Consider the following 17,908-nt stretch of genomic DNA (forward strand, 5'->3'; position numbering starts at 1 on the left):
ATGTCTTTCAATAATGAAATTCAGTGGTCATTATACTTTTCAGTAGGCAATTCACCCTAGCTCACTAGTAGAATCGCTTAGATTCAGCGCTTAGAACAGTGCCCAGCGCTTAGAACAGTGCTTTGCACATAGCAAGTGCTTAATAAATACCAAAATTAAATCAATTAATTAATCGGCAAGACAGGAGGGGGCATGGTCAAAGGGGAGACATTGTGATATGCCAAAAACACAGTTTCAACTGGCCTAGCATCTAGTCCATTCATCAGGCCAGTTAAAATGTAGTATTTCCCAAGGAAACAATCAAAGAGGTAAATTTCTAAGGACTGATCTTTTGGATTTTAGGCTGTAAGCACATAGTGGGCAGGGAATGTGTCTTATATTGTTGTACTGTACTCTTCTAAGCGCTTAGTACAGTGTTCTGCCCACAGGAAGCATTCACATATAAATTCCTGACTGATTTTCATTGTTGCTGAGTTTTTAAGAATACTCATGTCCTCAGGATGGCATGCTGGGTGACCTTGGGCAAGTCACTTAAGTGTTCGGTGCCTCAGTTTCCTCATCTGTAAAATGGGGAATTCAATACCTGCTCTCCATCCTACTGAGACTGTGAGCTCTATGAGACAGGGACTGTGTCCAACCTGATTATCTTGCATCTACCCTAGTGTTTAGTACATAGCACTTAGAGAAGCAGCATGGCATAGTGGCTTGGGAGTTGGAGGTCATGGGTTCTAATCCCAACTCCGTCACTGATCAGCTGTGTGACTTTGGGCAAGTTACTTAACTTCTCTGGGCTTCAGTTACCTCATCTGTAAAATGGGGATTATGATTGTGAGCCCCACGTGGGACAACTTGATTACTTTGTATGAAGCAGCGTGGCTCAGTGGAAAGAGCACAGGCTTTGGAGTCAGAGGTCATGGGTTCAAATCCCAGCTCTGCCTCTTGTCAGTTGTGTGACTTTGAGCAAGTCACTTAACATCTTTGGGCCTCAGTTACCTCATCTGTAAAATGGGGATTAAGACTGTGAGCCCCACATGGGACAACCTGATCACCTTGTATCCTCCCCAGCACTTAGAACAGTGCTTTGCACATAGTAAGCACTTAATAAATGCCATCATATTACATTATCATTATTACCCCAGCACGTAGAAAAGTGCTTGGCACATAGTAAGCGCTTAAATGCCATCATCAATTTAGTAACTGTGATATGTTAAGCGCTCATAATGTGCCAGGCACTGTACTAAGCACCGGGGTGAATTCAAGCAAATCAGGTTGGAAATAGTCCCTGTGCCCAATGAGACTCACTGTCTTAGTCCCCAAATTACAGATGAAGTAACTGAGGCACAGAGAAGTGAAGTGACTTGCTCCAGCTCACACAGCAGACAGTAGTAGAACGGGATCAGAAACCAGGTCTTTCTGGCTTCCAGAATGGCTTCCAGCCATGATGCTTCTAATTTAAATTAAAATCATTTAGAGACTCCCCCTAGGTCTTTCTGGCTTCCAGAATGGCTTCCAGCCATGATGCTTCTAATTTAAATTAAAATCATTTAGAGACTCCCCCTTCCTTGGAACTGGATTATCAGAATGGGGATTGGGAAAAGGTCCCTAACTGATGGGGGGCATTCAAGCCCCTCTGTGTTGGAGGTGCTGCTACAAGCAGATCTCATTTAAAGTTATTGTTTTCTCCAGTCCAAAATCATCCTAAATAACTAAACCCTAAGATCCTTGCAACTTGCAAAGAAGCAGCATGGCTTAGAGGATAGAGGACGGGTCTGGGAATCAGAAAGACCTGGGTTCTAATCCCAGCTCTGCCACTTGCCTGTTCTGTGACCCTAGGCAAGTCACTTCACTGTGTCTCAGTTACCTCATCTGGAAAATGGGGATCAAGACTGTGAGCCCTATGTGGGACAGGGATTGGGTCCAACCTGATTAACTTGTATCTACCCAGCAGTTGGTACAGTGCTTGGCATATAAGTGCTTCACTTGATACAGTGTTCAGCAGATAGTAAGTGCTTAAATACCATAAAAAAAAAAAACTTTTGAGAGGGCTGGCAGACTCTGCCTATGTGTGCCCCCCTTGGGAAATAATCCAAATAGGAAACAGACTCCTATTTCAGGGGTGTCCAGAGAATGGACATGGGGAAGTCTGGGGGATTTCAGGTGGGTCTAGGCTTCTCTGAGGGCTGACCCAAACCTCCCGAGACACTCCATCCGGATCAGAAGCCAGTCTAATCCAGTGAACATGTGGTTAATTCCTTCCTGAATTGCCGAAGTGGCCTCAAACCCTAATCCAGCCAGACATTTCGGAGATCCCAGATGCCAGTACTGCCACTGAGCTGCGGGGCATGGCTACCCACCAAGAGAAATCCCTAAACACTAATGAAGTTTGAAATCTCCAGAGTCCAAACCACATCTTTTCTCAAGTTTGGATTCTATGCTTTGCAATCCAGTGAATTCTGTGGACACAAACATGGCTATTGCCGTTACATTTTGCCTTTACAAAATGTAAAATATAATTGTAATTTGTAATTACAAAATGTAAATGTAATTGCCATTACATTTGAGCTTCTTCACCTGCAAAGCTCAATATACAATTGACCCCACACTCAGAACACCATAAGATGTAAACTCAATGACTTCAGGTAGCCCCTTGGCCCTCATTGCAGGATTTCCAAAATCAGTCAGTGGTATTTGAATGTCCATTGTGTGCAGAACACTGTTCTAAGAGAATACAATAGAATCAGTAAAAATGATCCCTACCCAAAATGGGCCTACAGTCTAGAGGGGGAGACCAACCTTAATATAAATAAATGTCACAGATACATACATGAATGCTATGGGGGTTAGTTGGGATGAATACCAAGCACCCTAAAGGTTCAATCAATCAATTGTATTTATTGAGCACTTACTGTGTTCAGAGCACTATACTAAGTGCTTGGGAAGTACAAGTTGGCAACACATAGAGACAGTCCCTACCCAACAGTGGGCTCACAGTCTAAAAGAGTGGGCTCACAGTCTAGAAGATATAAAGGAATAGACAAATCCAAGACCACAGTGCAGAATATTCCCTCATGAACTCCAAGTATATTTTTTCAACCCTGAAGAAAGGCACACACATTCCTGTATGTTCACAGGGCATAGTGTGATCTGGTTTTAATAAACTTACCTATGATGAGAGTTCAGCTAGAACATTATTCACTTCCTGTTCGCAGCATGTTCCCTATAGTATAATGCATTTTATCTGGATATGGAATCTTGCAGGCTCAGCTCCATGGAGGCCGTTTGAGGTCCAGGAATGAAGTACGGTTACCAGGAAGGGAAGAAACAGGCAGCAGCCAGGCCCTTGATTGGAGGAAGTCTTCAGCCAGATGCACCTGACTGAAATTTTCAAAATCGAAGCCACCTGGACAATCTCTTCATGAGCAGGAGGAAGGGCAGTAAATTAGTGAGTAACCATGAGGGAGAGAGATTGAAAATGAAAGAAATGCAGGCTGCGGCTTCTTCCTTTTCTCTCCTTCATTTTACCTACAGCTAACTCCCTGTTACAGCTACTAGGAGCTGCATATTCCCTTTCCCAGGAGTCTCTTCTTTCTTGAGCACATAGCTCTCTTTCTTGATCTCTTTCCTCTCTACCCACTCTTCTTCTATTGAGCCCTCCTCTTTCTTACTCTTATTGTTACTCTTTCTTACTCAAGACCCTACTGAGAGCTCACCTCCTCCAGGAGGCCTTCCCAGACTGAGCCTCTTCCTTCCTCTCGCCCTCGTCCCCCTCTCCATCTCCCTCATCTTACCTCCTTCCCTTCCCCACAGCACCTGTATATATGTATATATGTTTGTACATATTTATTACTCTATTTATTTTACTTGTACATATCTATTCTATTTATTTTATTTTGTTAGTATGTTTGGTTTTGTTCTCTGTCTCCCCCTTCTAGACTGTGAGCCCACTGTTGGGTAGGGACCATCTCTATATGTTGCCAACTTGTACCTCCCAAGCACTTAGTACAGTGCTCTGCACACAGTAAGCACTCAATATGATTGATTGATTAGATTTGTTTCCCCTTCATCTTCCAGACTGTGAGCCCACTGTTGGGTAGGGACCAGCTCTATGTGTTGCCAACTTGTACTTCCCAAGCGCTTAGTACAGTGTTCTGCACACAGTAAGTGCTCAATAAATATGATTGAATGAAATGAGCCCTATGTGGGACAGGGATTGGGTCCAACCTGATTAACTTGTATCTACCCACAAGTTGGTATAATGCTTGGCATATAAGTGCTTCACTTGATACAGTGTTCGGCAGATAGTAAGCTCTTAAGTACCATTAAAAAAAACTTTTGGAAGGACTGTCAGACTCTGCCTATGTGTGCCCCCCTGGTTCAACCCCCAGTTCTGGTTCCCCTGATTGCCATGTGATAGAGATCTCTTGTCACCTTTTCTCCATGTGGGGTTGTAACAGCTCCAGGGCTTTGGCCCCAGCTACAATAAACCTTGCTAGTGTGAGAGAAAATCTGGGGGTTTGTCTTGTTCTATCAATGAATCAGTGTCATTTATTCATTCATTCATTCAACCGTATTTACTGAGAGCTTACTGTGTGCAGAGCACTGTACTAAGTGCTTGGGAAGTACAAGTTGGCAACATATAGAGACGATCCCTACCCAACAGTGGGCTCACAGTCTAGAAGGGAGAGACAGAGAACAAAACATATTAACAAAATTAAGTAAATAGAAAAAATATGTACAAGTAAAATAAATAGAATAATAAATACGTACAAACATATACATATATACAGGTGCTGTGGGGAGGGGAAGGAGGTAAGGCGAGGGGGATGAGGAGGGGGCTTAGTCTGGGTGCTTACTATGTGCCAAGCACTGTACTAAGCACTTGGGAGAGTACACTGCAACAGAGTTGGCAGACGTGCCCTGCCCACAACGAGCTTACAGAAGGGGAAACAAACTAAATTTTGTTGTAGCTAAGTTCCATGAAAGGGACACTGATATTGAGAGGGGGGAAAAAGACTTTAGAGTGTTCTGTTCCCATTCAGTTTAGGGTGGTAGATGAGAAGCAGCATGGCTCAGTGGAAAGAGCATGGGCTTTGGAGTCAGAGGTCATGGGTTCTGATCTCCGCTCCACTGCTTTTCAGCTGTGTGATCTTGGGCAAGCCACTTAACTTCTCTGTGCCGCAGTTATCTCATCTGAAAAATGGGGATTAAGACTGAAAGCCCCACATGGGACAGTCTACCTACCCCATTGCTTAGAAAAGTGCTTGGCATGTAGTAAGTGCTTAACAAACACCATAATTATTATTATTATGGTTTTTTTGCTCTATTGCTAAAGTTGCCCCAAGACTTTGGAGTGGATTTAAATCAGGGCATCTGGATCCAGGAAGAGTGTTGCACTATGCTGCCCTTAGAGAAGCAGCATGGCTCAGTGGAAAGAGCCCGGGCTTTGGAGTCAGAGGTCATGGGTTCAAATCCCAGCTCCGCCAGTTGTCAGCTGTGTGACTTTGGGCAACTCACTTCACTTCTCTGGGCCTCAGTTACCTCATCTGTAAAATGGGGATGAAGACTGTGAGCCCCCCGTAGGACAACCTTATCACCTTGTAACCTTCCCAGCGCTTATAACAGTGCTTTGCACATAGAAAGTGCTTAATAAATGCCATTATTATTATTGTCATTATAAGAAGCAGCATGGTCTAGTGGAAAGAGCATGGGCCTGGGGCTTAGGAGATCTGGGTTCTAATCCCAGCTCTGCCAGTTTCCTGCTGTGGAAACTTGGACAAGTCACTTCATTTCTCTGTGACTCATTTTCCTCATCTATAAGATGGAGATTAATTTCCCTGCTCTCACACCCGCATAAACTGGAAGCCCCATCTGGGCCCGGGGTTGAATCCAACCTATTATCTTCTATATATCCCTGGGCTTAGTGCAGTGCTTGACATATAGTAAGTGCTCAACAAATACCACTATTGTTATGGCTCAGTGGAAAGAGCACAGGCTTTGGAGTCGAAGGTCATGGGTTTGAATCCCAGATCTGCCAATTGTCAGCTGTGTGACTTTGGGAAAGTCACTTAACTTCTCTGTGCCTCAATTACCTCATCTGTAAAATGGGGATAAATCAATCAATTGTATTTATTGAGCGCTTACTGTGTGCAGAGCACTGTACTAAGTGCTTGGGAAGTACAAGTTGGCAACATATAGAGACAGTCTCTACCTAACAGTGGGCTCACAATCTAGAAGGGGGAGACAGAGAACAAAACAAAATATATTAACAAAATAAAATAAATAGAATAGATATGTACAAGTAAAATAAATAAATAAATAGAGTAATAAATACGTACAAACATATATACATATATACAGGTGCTGTGGGGAAGGGAAGGAGGTAAGGTGGGGGGATGGAGAGGGGGAGGAGGGGGAGAGGAAGGAGGGGGCTCAGTCTGGGAAGGCCTCCTGGAGGAGGTGAGCTCTCAGTAGGGCCTTGAAGGGAGGAAGAGAGCGAGCTTGGCAGATGTGCGGAGGGAGGGCATTCCGGGCCAGGGGGAGGACGTGGGCCGGGGGTCGGCGGTGGGACAGGCGAGAATGAGGCACGGTGAGGAGGTTAGTGGCAGAGGAGCAGAGGGTGCGCGCTGGGCTGAAGAAGGAGAGAAGGGAGGTGAGGTAGGAGGGGGCGAGGTGATGGACAGCCTTGAAGCCCAGGGTGAGGAGTTTCTGCCTGATGCGTAGGTTGATTGGTAGCCACTGGAGATTTTTGAGGAGGGGAGTAACATGCCCAGAACGTTTCTGGACAAAAACAATCCAGGCAGCAGCGTGAAGTATGGATTGAAGTGGGGAGGGACACGAGGATGGGAGATTGGAGAGGAGGCTGATACAGTAATCCAGACAGGATAGGATGAAAGCTTGAACGAGAAGGGTAGCGGTTTGGATGGGGAGGAAAGGGCAGATCTTGGCAATGTTGCGGAGCTGAGACTGGCAGGTTTTGGTGATGGCTTGGGTGTGAGGGGTGAACGAGAGAGCGGAGTCGAGGATGGTCCCCCTCTCCATCGCCCCCATCTTACCTCCTTCCCTTCCCCACAGCACCTGTATATACGTATATATGTTTGTACATATTTATTACTCTATTTATTTATTTATTTTACTTGTACATATCTATTCTATTTATTTTATTTTGTTAGTATGTTTGGTTTTGTTCTCTGTCTCCCCCTTTTAGACTGTGAGCCCACTGTTGGGTAGGGACTGTCTCTATATGTTGCCAATTCGTACTTCCCAAGCGCTTAGTACAGTGCTCTGCACATAGTAAGCGCTCAATAAATACGATTGATGATGATGATGATGATGATGATGATGATGATGATGATGACACCAAGGTTGCGGGCTTGTGAGACAGGAAGGATGGTAGTGCCATCAACAGTGATGGGAAAGTCAGGGAGAGGACAGGGTTTGGGAGGGAAGACAAGGAGTTCAGTCTTGGACATGTTGAGTTTTAGATGGCGGGCAGTCGTCTGGATGGAGATGTCCTGAAGGCAGGAGGAGATGCGAGCCTGGAGGGAGGAGGAGAGAGCAGGGGCAGAGATGTAGATTTGAGTGTCATCAGCGTAGAGATGATAGTTGAAGCCGTGGGAGCGAATGAGGTCACCAATGGATTCAATAACAAGCATTCAATAACTTATTGAATGAATGAATGAACCTAATAGCATTGTATCTACTCAATCAATCAATCGCATTTATTGAGTGCTTACTGTGTGCAGAGCACTGTACTAAGCGCTCGGGAAGTACAAGTTGGCAACATATAGAGACAGTCCCTACCCAACAGTGGGCTCCAAATCTTAGTGCTTGGCACATAGTAAAATCTTAATAAATGTTACTGTTATCATAATCACTTTTTCTCTTTCCCCCCTCTCCTCTCTTCTTCTCATTCCTCTCCCCAATTTCCTTTTTCTGTTGCTCTTTTCCCCTTTGCCAATCTTTTTTCCTCCATTTCCCAACCAACCAGTAGTATTTATTCAGTGCCCACTCTAAACTGAGTACTCTATTTGACTCTTAGAGAATACAAGAGAATAGGTAGACAGCATCCCTGCCCCAAAGGAGTTTACAGTTTAATCACTCCTCTCTATGCTCCCCATTTCACCGAGTTGACCAAGCCTCTGATCAAGTTAGGTTCCACCCTATTGAATTTCCCTTTCTGACATTACCAGGGGTTCTCTGCCCTAAATCTCATCCAAAAGGCCCCTTGGAATCACTATAGGAGATTTCTAATGCTGCCTCCACTAGATCTGAAGAAAGTTTTCTCTTTCTTCTAATGCAGGCTCAGAGGCAATTTCCTCAGTGTTCCTCAAGTTCCTTTTTTTTTAATGGTATTTGTTAAACGCTTACTATGTGCAAAGCACTGTTCTAAGCGCTCCTTTAGCTCCAATCCTTCTATGGCTGAAGCCCAGGTGTCTCCCTGGAGGTAGAGAGTTCATGGGGGCTGCAGGAAGCTCACAGACAAAAGCTCCCTCCATTCTATGCTCCATGAGCTGCTCCTCGAGCCCCTCACCAAGATCTGAGAGCTCACAAACGGTTAATGGATTTTTAATTAGGAAACAATAAAAACAATTCTGGTTCAAACTGGCTTTTCCTAGATCTAATACTTTCCATCATCAGGACCCTCTGCACTTTCTGGTAGGCATCCCAGGGCTCATTCATTCAATCGTATTTATTGAGCGCTTACTGTGTGCAGAGCACTGTACTGAGCGCTTGGGAAGTACAAGTTGGCAACATATAGAGACTGTCCCTACCCAACAGTGGGCTCACAGTCTAGAAGGCTCATGTTACTCTGATACTTTCCCTCTTCTCTAGGGGCATCATAGGTTCCATTCATTCATTCAATCATATTTATTGAGTGCTTACTGTGTGCAGAGCACTGTACTAAGTGCTTGGGAAGTACAAGACGGCAATACGTAGAGACGGTCCCTACCCAACAACGGGCTCGCAGTCTGAGTTGCTCAGAAGAAGGGCTACTCTCGGGAGGCCTGCTTCCCCGGGACTTGTACTTCCCAAGCGCTTAGTACAGTGCTCTGCACACAGTAAGCGCTCAATAAATACGATTGAATGAAGGAATGAATGATCCTAGCCCCTGGATTCCAAACCTCCAGGGTATTTTAACCCTTCCCTGGGATCTTCTCTGATCTTTTTTTGTGTTCTGTGTCCATCCAAAGTCACAGCATGAGTCCTTCCTGTCCTCTGTACCTCCTTCCTAATCTTTCTCTGGAATTGGCCTAGATAAATATTTACACTTCTCTCAGGAAGGAGCACCATTTTGTGATCTCCTGGTTTCCTCCCCACCTCCTAAGTGTGGGGGTCAACTAAATCAGCTATCATACCTCATGTTGCCATCTCTCTCTTGTGCTCTCTTCCCTTCTGCAACTCAACCATAGTCTATAAATCACTAAACTAGTATGAGGGTGCCCTGGTTTCCCCACATTTCTTCCCTTTTCACCATTGTTTCTTATTAAATTATATGACTGTCTTAGGACTCGTAATCTCATTGGACGGATGGTAAAGCCAGAAGGGTGACATCTTTATCTGTGGCAAAAAAAACTGCAGAAAGGGTAGAAACAATATGTCCAGCTCTTCTGTGCGGTACCTCCCTTCCTCACCCTCAGGAAACACAGCTTCCAGGCAAGATAACGTGTACATTACATTCATCGCCAGTGCAAGCAGGTGGTTTTTTCAAAGCCACAAATCAGCAGTATAACTCTGTGTTGTGTTAGAGAATCATCCCACAAAACATTAACTATTACAGTACTGATTAAATTGGGTTTTAGGACATTTATTTACATCGAAGTGGGGGCAAAGACATACCACTCAAAACAAAAAACACTGAGTCTTTGGACAAAACAAACTGAAAACATAATATATCAGGAAGCAGGTAATTAAACAATTAAAATACTTGATATCTTGATGAAAGTTAACAGCTGGGACAGAATGTCTGCACTAAGAGACTGAAAATTCATCCTAGCTCCATCAAGTGATTTATGAGATGGCTATATGGACACAGAAACTAGAGCTACACATGAGTCAAACTTCAGTAAATATCGCTGCAAAACATTTTGTCACTAGCTTAATCATCCTTTCCTTGCTCTCACATCAATCAGCATTAGAGCATATTCAATCAATCAGTAACATTTAATGAGCACCTACTGTATTAAGTACTTCGAAGCAGCATGGCTTAGTGGAAAGAGCACGGGCTTGAGAGTCGGAGGACACGGGTTCTAATCGTGGCTTTACCATTTCTCTGCTTTTTGACCTTGGGCAACCCACTTAACTTCTCTGTGCCTGTTACCTCATTTGTAAAATGGGGATTGAGACTGACAGTCTCACGTGGGACAACCTGTTCACCTTGTATCTACCCAGCACTTAGAACAGGGCTTGGCACATAGTAAGTGCTTAACAAATAGCATAATTATTATTATTATTACTCCAGAATGCTTACATTTTCCCTGGCCTCGAGGATCTTAGATTCTATCCTGGAAGTAAGGGAAGAAGTTTCAGCATGTGAAAGAAATGTTGTACTTAAGTGCAGTGGGAGGCTGTGAATCCCCAAGTCCCTCAGGGACCAGACTTCGACATGGAGTGTCCTTGTCACTTTGAGTCTACTTTTCCTGTCTAGTAAGAGCAATGGAAAACAAGGGTAGATTGGCATTTTTTGTTTAAGGGGCATGTTGCCTGGCATACCCAAGTACTGGAGGCAGCATGGCATAGTGGATCGAGCACGGGCCTGGGAGTTGGAAGGTCATGGGTTCTAATCCTGGGTCTGTCACTTGTCTGCTGTGTGACCGTGGGCAAGTCACTTTACTTCTCTGTGCCTCAGTTCCCTCATCGGTAAAATAATAATAATAACGATGGCATTTATTAAGCGCTTACTTTGTGCAAAGCACTGTTCTAAACTCTGGGGAGGTTACAAGGTGATCAGGTTGTCCCATGGGGGGCTCACAGTCTTAACCCCCATTTTACAGATGAGGTAGCTGACACACAGAGAAGCTAAGTGACTTGCCCAAAGTCACACAGCTGACAAGCCGTGGAGCTGGGATTTGAACCCATGACCTCTGACTCCCAAGCCCGGTCTCTTTCCACTGAGTCAATGGGGAATGAGAACACAAGCCCTATATAAGACAATTTGCTTGTATCCACCCAGCGCTTAGTACAGTGCCTGGCATATAGTGAGTGCTTAACAAATACCATAATTATCATTACTTTCCCAAGCTCTTAGTATAGTGCTCTGCAAACTGCAAGCATTCAATAAATACCATTGACTGATTGATTGATGAAGAAATCTCCCATTAGCCTTCATACCATCCAATACTAATAGAAAGGGCAGAACTAAACAAACTAGCAAAAAACATTCCATCATTTAGCTCCCAAATACAGTTTCTTACAAATGGAAGTTTATTACATAGACTACTCTGGCAGAAATGGAGAAGTAAGAATTGCTTAAAAAGGATTTATGTGCGTATTTTGGCTGTTCATCATAGCAACTTTTGCCTTGGCTTGCAGTATTCTCTCATTGGCCTTCTGGAAAGCTCTGGTATTAACAGCCAAGTTTTCTTCACATAACCTTGCATGTATCACTGCTTGTCTGGAAAATGAATGGAAAAAGTTGAGAGTTTTTAATATTAAAAAAGGCTTTACAGATGGATGGTTGGAAGATGAAATCCGGTCTCTTTTGCCAGCATCTTGACAACATGCTAGTTTTAAATCGAGCATGTTGTCTCTGAAAACCAAAGGTCCAACCTCTTCTCTCCAGCCAAACTGCTACCACATTGATCTAAGCTAACTCACCATTTCCTGCCTTGATTACTGCAGCAGCCTCCTTGCTGGCCTCCCTGCCTCCTGTCTCTCCCCACTCCAGTCCACACTTTACGTTGCTGCCCAGATCATCTTTCTGAAATAACATTCAGTCCTTTACTACCCACTCCTCAAGAAAGTCCAAGCGTTGTCCCCCACATCCAACAGGAATGCCTTAACAGTGGCTTTAAGTCAATCACCCTCCTTCCAAACCTTGGATATAAGCCCGGAATGGCCACCTTCCCAAATTCCAGGTCCTCCAGAGAAGTAATCATGGAAGAAGCAGCGTGTCCTACTGGATAGAGCACGGGCCTGGCTCTGCCACTTGTCTGCTGGGTGAACTTGGACAAGTCCTTCTAGACTGTGAGCCCACTGTTGGGTAGGGACCGTCTCTATATGTTGCCAACTTGTGCTTCCCAAGCGCTTAGTACAGTGCTCTGCACACAGTAAGCGCTCAGTAAATACGATTGAATGAAAAGTCACTTCACTTCTCTGTGCCTCAGTTACCTCATCTGTAAAATGGGGATTGAGACCATGAGCCCCACGTGGGACAGAGATTTGCTTGTGCCCACCTCAGCGTTCATTACAGTCCAACACATAGTAAGCGCTTAACAACTATTTTTATTTTAGGGGGGCATTGTTTTCTACGGCAAGAGAGGCCAAGCTATGGAAGGAGCGGGGAGCCAGGGAGGGGCAGATCACACCGAGCACGGGAGCCTCGTCACTCTACTGTAATAATAATAATAATGATGGCATTTATTAAGTGCTTACTATGTGCAAAGCACTGTTCTAAGCGCTGGGGGGATATAAGGTGATCAGGTTGTCCCACGGGGGGGCTCACAGTCAATCCCCATTTTACAGATGAGGGAACTGAGGCCCAGAGAAGTTAAATGACTTGCCCAGAGTCACACAGCTGACAATTGGTGGAGCCGGGATTTGAACCCATGACTACTGACTCCTTCCCCTGAGCCGCACTGCTTCTCTATAATAATGATGGCATTTGTTAAGCGCTTACTAGGTGCAGAGCACTGTTCTAAGTGCTGGGGGAATACAAGGTGATCAAGTGGTCCCATGTGGGGCTCACAGTCTTCATCCCCATTTTACAGATGAGGTAACAGGCTCAGAGAATTTAAGTGACTTGCCCAAAGTCACACAGCAGACATGTGGTGGAGTCGGGATTCGAACGCATGACCTCTGACTCCAAAGCCCGTGCTCTTTCCACTGAGCCACGCTGCTGTTGGGGTGAGGCATGGTGGGAAGCAGCATGGCTCAGTGGAAAGAGAACGGGCTTTGGAGTCAGAGGTCATGGGTTCATATCCCGGCTCCGCCAATTGTCAGCTGTGTGACTTTGGGCAAGTCACTTAACTTCTCTGTGCCTCAGTTCCCTCGTCTGTACAATGGGGATTAAGACTGTGAGCCCCCTGTGGGACAACCTGATCACCTTGTAACCTCCTCAGCACTTAGAACAGTGCTTTGTGCATAGTAAGCACTTAATAAATGCCATTTTTTAAAAAAAGCCACCAGAAAAGTTAGTACGGAATTAAAGTGGTATACCAGCAGCGGTGGCCATCAAAGATGATGGGGGGGCTATTTGTGTTTTCCAGGAATGGGATCTAGAGGGAAGTAAAAAAGTGCCCTTGTGTCTCTCTTGCTTTCTCTCCCTCTTTTTTCTTTTTCTCCCCACCCCCTTCACTCTCTGTACACATATATACCTTTCATTTGAGGTTCTTAATGTTACATTATTACTTTAAAAGTGATCGCAAACCTCGGCAAAAAGCATATACGCACATAAGGGCATTCAAATTAATAAGGAGTTTAGTTGAAACAAGTTTTATGACAGAACCTGGGGTTAAGCTCAAAGTATTCCTGGTTTACATGGCCCCAGACTTAGGTCTGGGTTACTAATATCTGTGGTGATCCCACAATAAGCTGCCTTACTAGTGACTCTTTTGGATCCCGTGAACGACAATGAGGAAGAGATTGGGGAAGGCACTGATGGACTCTACCTGAGATAGGTGATTGCAGGCCTGAGGGGGCAGAGCATGGAGGGAGGCATGGCCTTCTCTCCCTGCTCTACCCAATAAAGGGCCTGGACAAATCAATAATAATGATAATAATAATGACAGCATCTGTTAAGCGCTTACTATATGCAAAGCACTGTTCTAGGCGCTGGGGAAGATACAAGGTGATGAGATTGTCCCACGTGGGGCTCGCAATCTTAATCCCCATTTTACAGATGAGGTAACTGAGGCCCAGAGAGGTTAAGTGACTTGCCCAAAGTCACACAGCTGACAATTGGCGGAGCTGGGACTTGAATCCCTGACCTCTGACTCCAAAGCCGGTGCTCTTTCCACTGAGCCACGAATGACTGCCACATGGAGGCCTAAGGCAGATAAAAGGTAGTCAGTTTGAATCACGAGGAGGCATACAAGAGAAGAGAAGCAGAAGGAAGCACCTGGAGCAGAAGCAGGACAGAGAAGAAAATATTGACGAAGCAAGCAGCAGGAGAAAAGCATTTGAATCAATCAATCAATCGTATTTATTGAGCGCTTACTGTGTGCAGAGCACTGTACTAAGCGCTTGGGAAGTCCAAGTTGGCAACATGTAGAGACAGTCCCTACCCAACAGTGGGCTCACAGTCTAAAAGGGGGAGACAGAGAACAAAACCAAACATACTAACAAAATAAAATAAATAGAATAGATAGGTACAAGTAAAATAAATAAATAGAGTAATAAATATGTACAAACATATATACATATATACAGGTGCTGTGGAGAAGGGAAGGAGGTAAGATGGGGGGGATGGAGAGGGGGGACGAGGGGGAGAAAGAAGAAGCTTTGGCAGAATGGGCTCCCTTGACCAGCAGACTGGTATTGGACCCTCGGTGGAGTGGAGTGAGTGAGAGTGTGCACGTGTCACTCCCTTGCACGTTGGTAAAACTAAGTAAAAAACTTTCCACGATAACCTTGGTGATCAGAGGTTTAGTTTGACTGTACTATGTGTCATGGAGGCTCTTCGGTCCAGGAAGGTCCTGGTTGATATGAATTAGAGGGCTTGTGACAATATCGCCACAGTTACCCCCCAAAATAATCTGAAGCACAATTGGTCTTGAGCCTGTGGAAGGCTGTGGGCTGGGTGTGAACATAATGGAGGTAAACACTGAAAATAAAATTCAATAGAGACTTTCTATACAAGCACGTTAAAGGAAGGGAATGTGTTTATTGTTCTATTTTACTCTCCCATGCATTCATTCATTCAGTCGTTTTTATTGAGCGCTTACTATGTACAGAGCACTGCACTAAGCGCTTGGGAAGAACAGTGGTCAGCACACAGTAAACTCCCCCTTCTAGACTGTGAGCCCACTGTTGGGTAGGGACCGTTTCTATATGTTGCCAAATTGTACTTCCCAAGTGCTTAGTACAGTGCTCTGCACAAAGTAAGTGCTCAATAAATACGATTGAATGAATGAATAAATAAATATGATTGACTGACGGATATTCCTAGAACCAGATCAGAATGGGACAGCACCCAAATAGTCTGTGTTACTCTGGACATTATCTATGTCGTCGCTTTAACTGGAGAGTCGAAGTAATTCAGTCAAGATCCATTAGGAGCTGTTACTTGACTCTGTAGCCTCTACATTTTAACGATGGCCAGACGTTCAATTTGCTGTGATAAAAGCTAAGTTAATTAAATTGTCTTAATGATGATTTGCCTAGATTTAGATTCCAATATCCTGCACTAGCATTCAATCTCTTTTCATTTATTCAAATAAATATTGATGCTTTTCTCTGCAAGATTATAAATATATACATACTGGTCTATGGAATGCATTTATTTAGCATATAAAATACAGAAACAACTTTGAGATTGCTATTCAAAATGAATTTGCAGAAATTTCTCAATAGCAATTTATTAAGCACTTAAATGCTGAAGGGGATCAGGCTCATAATTAAAGTACCTCAGTGAACAGTCTCAAATTGCTTATAAAAAAGGAAGGGCAGATGTCTCCTATGGCATAGTGAAAAGAAGTCATGCTGAAATGATTTAAACTTATTCTGTTGTTATTTAAAACTACCATCTACAGCAGAATAGCTTTTGTCAAAAGAATGAAATTCAAAACGTAGATTAAAAAGCACAGCTGTAGTTAAAGATCTGTAAGTATCTCTATTACAGGTCTCACTTTACAGGGGTTTATATAATTTGAGGTTTCAAACTGCACCATGATGAAACTTTGTTAAGGTTAAAGACTACTGCATATTTATTTTTTAAAAAATAGGTGGGAAAATCAAAGTTTCCTCTCCACATACATATTTTGGCTGAAAGTCTTTATCTTTGTCCAGGTTTTTATGCCTCCTACAGCACTACCTCTTGATCCTGAAAATCAATATGCAAGTTATAATGGGGAGAATAGCTGCAGATCGTGGACTTGGGGAGAGCAAACATTGTGAGTGAGGAGGTGAGGAGAATGGCCATTATGTAGGATGGAGACAGCTAGTAGACTGCCGCAAAGCTAGGAATTACACCAGATAGTGATAGCAGGCTGGCAGGGATTGGTGCTACTGATGCCTGTTTCCTTATTTTGATGTCTGTCTCCCCCATTCTAGACTGTGAGCCCATGGTGGGCAGGGATTGTCTCTATTTGTTGCTGAATTGTGCTTTCTAAGCTCCTAATACAGTGCTCTTCACAGACTAAGCGTTTCATTCATTCATTCATTCAATCGTATTTATTTTAGACTGTGAGCCCACTGTTGGGTAGGGACTGTCTCTATATGTTGCCAATTTGTACTTCCCAAGCGCTTAGTACAGTGCTCTGCACATAGTAAGCGCTCAATAAATACGATTGATGATGATGATGATGATTGAGCACTTGCTGTGTGCAGAGCGCTTGGGAAGTACAAGTTGGCAACATATAGAGACGGTCTCTACCCAACAGTGGGCTCACAGTCTAGAAGGGGGAGACAGATGATGAAATAAAACATGTGGACAGGTGTCAAGTCATCAGAATAAATAGAAATAAAGCTAGATGCACATCATTAACAAAAGAAATAGAATAGAAAATATGTACAAGTAAAATAAATAGAGTAATAAATCTGTATAAACATATATACAGAAGCTGTGGGGAGGGGAAGGAGGTAGGGCGGGGGGATGGGGAGGAGGAGAGGATAAACGGGGCTCAGTGTGGGAAGGCCTCCTGGAGAAGGTGAGCTTTCAGTAGGGCTTTGAAGGGAGGAAGAGAGCTAGCTTGGCGGATGTGCCAAGCGTTTGATAAGTATGATTGAATGAATGAATGAGCTGAGGATGTGGTAGCACCAAAGCAATGATAATAATAATGATGGCATTTATGAAGCGCTTACTATGTGCAAAGCTCTGTTCTAAGCGCTGGGGAGGTTACAAGGTGATCAGGTTGTCCCATGGAGAGCTCACAGTCTTCACCCCCATTTTACAGATGAGGTAACTGAGGCACAGTGAAGTTAAGTGACTTACCCAAAGTCACACAGCTGCCAACTGGCGGAGCCGGGATTTGAAACAAGGTAGATTAGTAAAAGTGTGGGAAATACTGGGGAACCGCTGCCTTACCAGGTTATTGCTTTTAGACTGTGAGCCCACTGTTGGGTAGGGACTGTCTGTATATGTTGCCAACTTGTACTTCCCAAGCACTTAGTACAGTGCTCTGCACACAGTAAGCGCTCAATAAATATGATTGATGATGATGATGATTGCTAGGCAGCGGTGAAAGAGCAGCAATCTGCAGGCTGAATGACAGGTGGGCCGGCAGTTGGTGGGAGGCAACATACAATCACCACAAGACATGCTGGGTCAGAGAAGATCATCAGGATTCAAACAGTGAAAAGCAGCAAGGCACAGTGGATAGAGCATGTGCCTGGGGATCATAATGTCATGGATTCTAATCCTGGCTCTGCCACTTGTCTACCGTATGACCTTGGACAAGTCACTTCTCTTCTCTGTGCCTCAGTTACCTCATCTGTAAAATGGGGATTGAGAGTGTGAGCCCCACATGGGAAAAGGACTGTGTCCAACTTGATTTGCTTATATCCTCCCCAGCACTTAGTGCTATGTGCCTGG

The 17,908-nt window shown here is 44.2% G+C and overlaps 1 protein-coding gene across 2 annotated transcripts in view; it reads right to left on the reverse strand.

Annotated features, from left to right (window-relative positions):
- Window positions 1–11,442: 11,442 nt before the first annotated feature.
- LRRIQ3 (leucine rich repeats and IQ motif containing 3) overlaps window positions 11,443–17,908 on the reverse strand; it is a 141,456-nt gene continuing 134,990 nt past the window's right edge. For both annotated transcript variants that reach the window (XM_038745812.1, XM_038745811.1), the window contains exon 8: window positions 11,443–11,611. In XM_038745812.1, coding sequence (XP_038601740.1) covers window positions 11,467–11,611 — 145 coding nt within the window. In that variant the 3' untranslated portion in view covers window positions 11,443–11,466. The remainder of the gene's footprint in view (window positions 11,612–17,908) is intronic.

Source organism: Tachyglossus aculeatus, chromosome 4, assembly GCF_015852505.1.
Source record: "Tachyglossus aculeatus isolate mTacAcu1 chromosome 4, mTacAcu1.pri, whole genome shotgun sequence".
In the NCBI taxonomy this organism is placed as follows: Eukaryota; Metazoa; Chordata; class Mammalia; order Monotremata; family Tachyglossidae; genus Tachyglossus; species Tachyglossus aculeatus.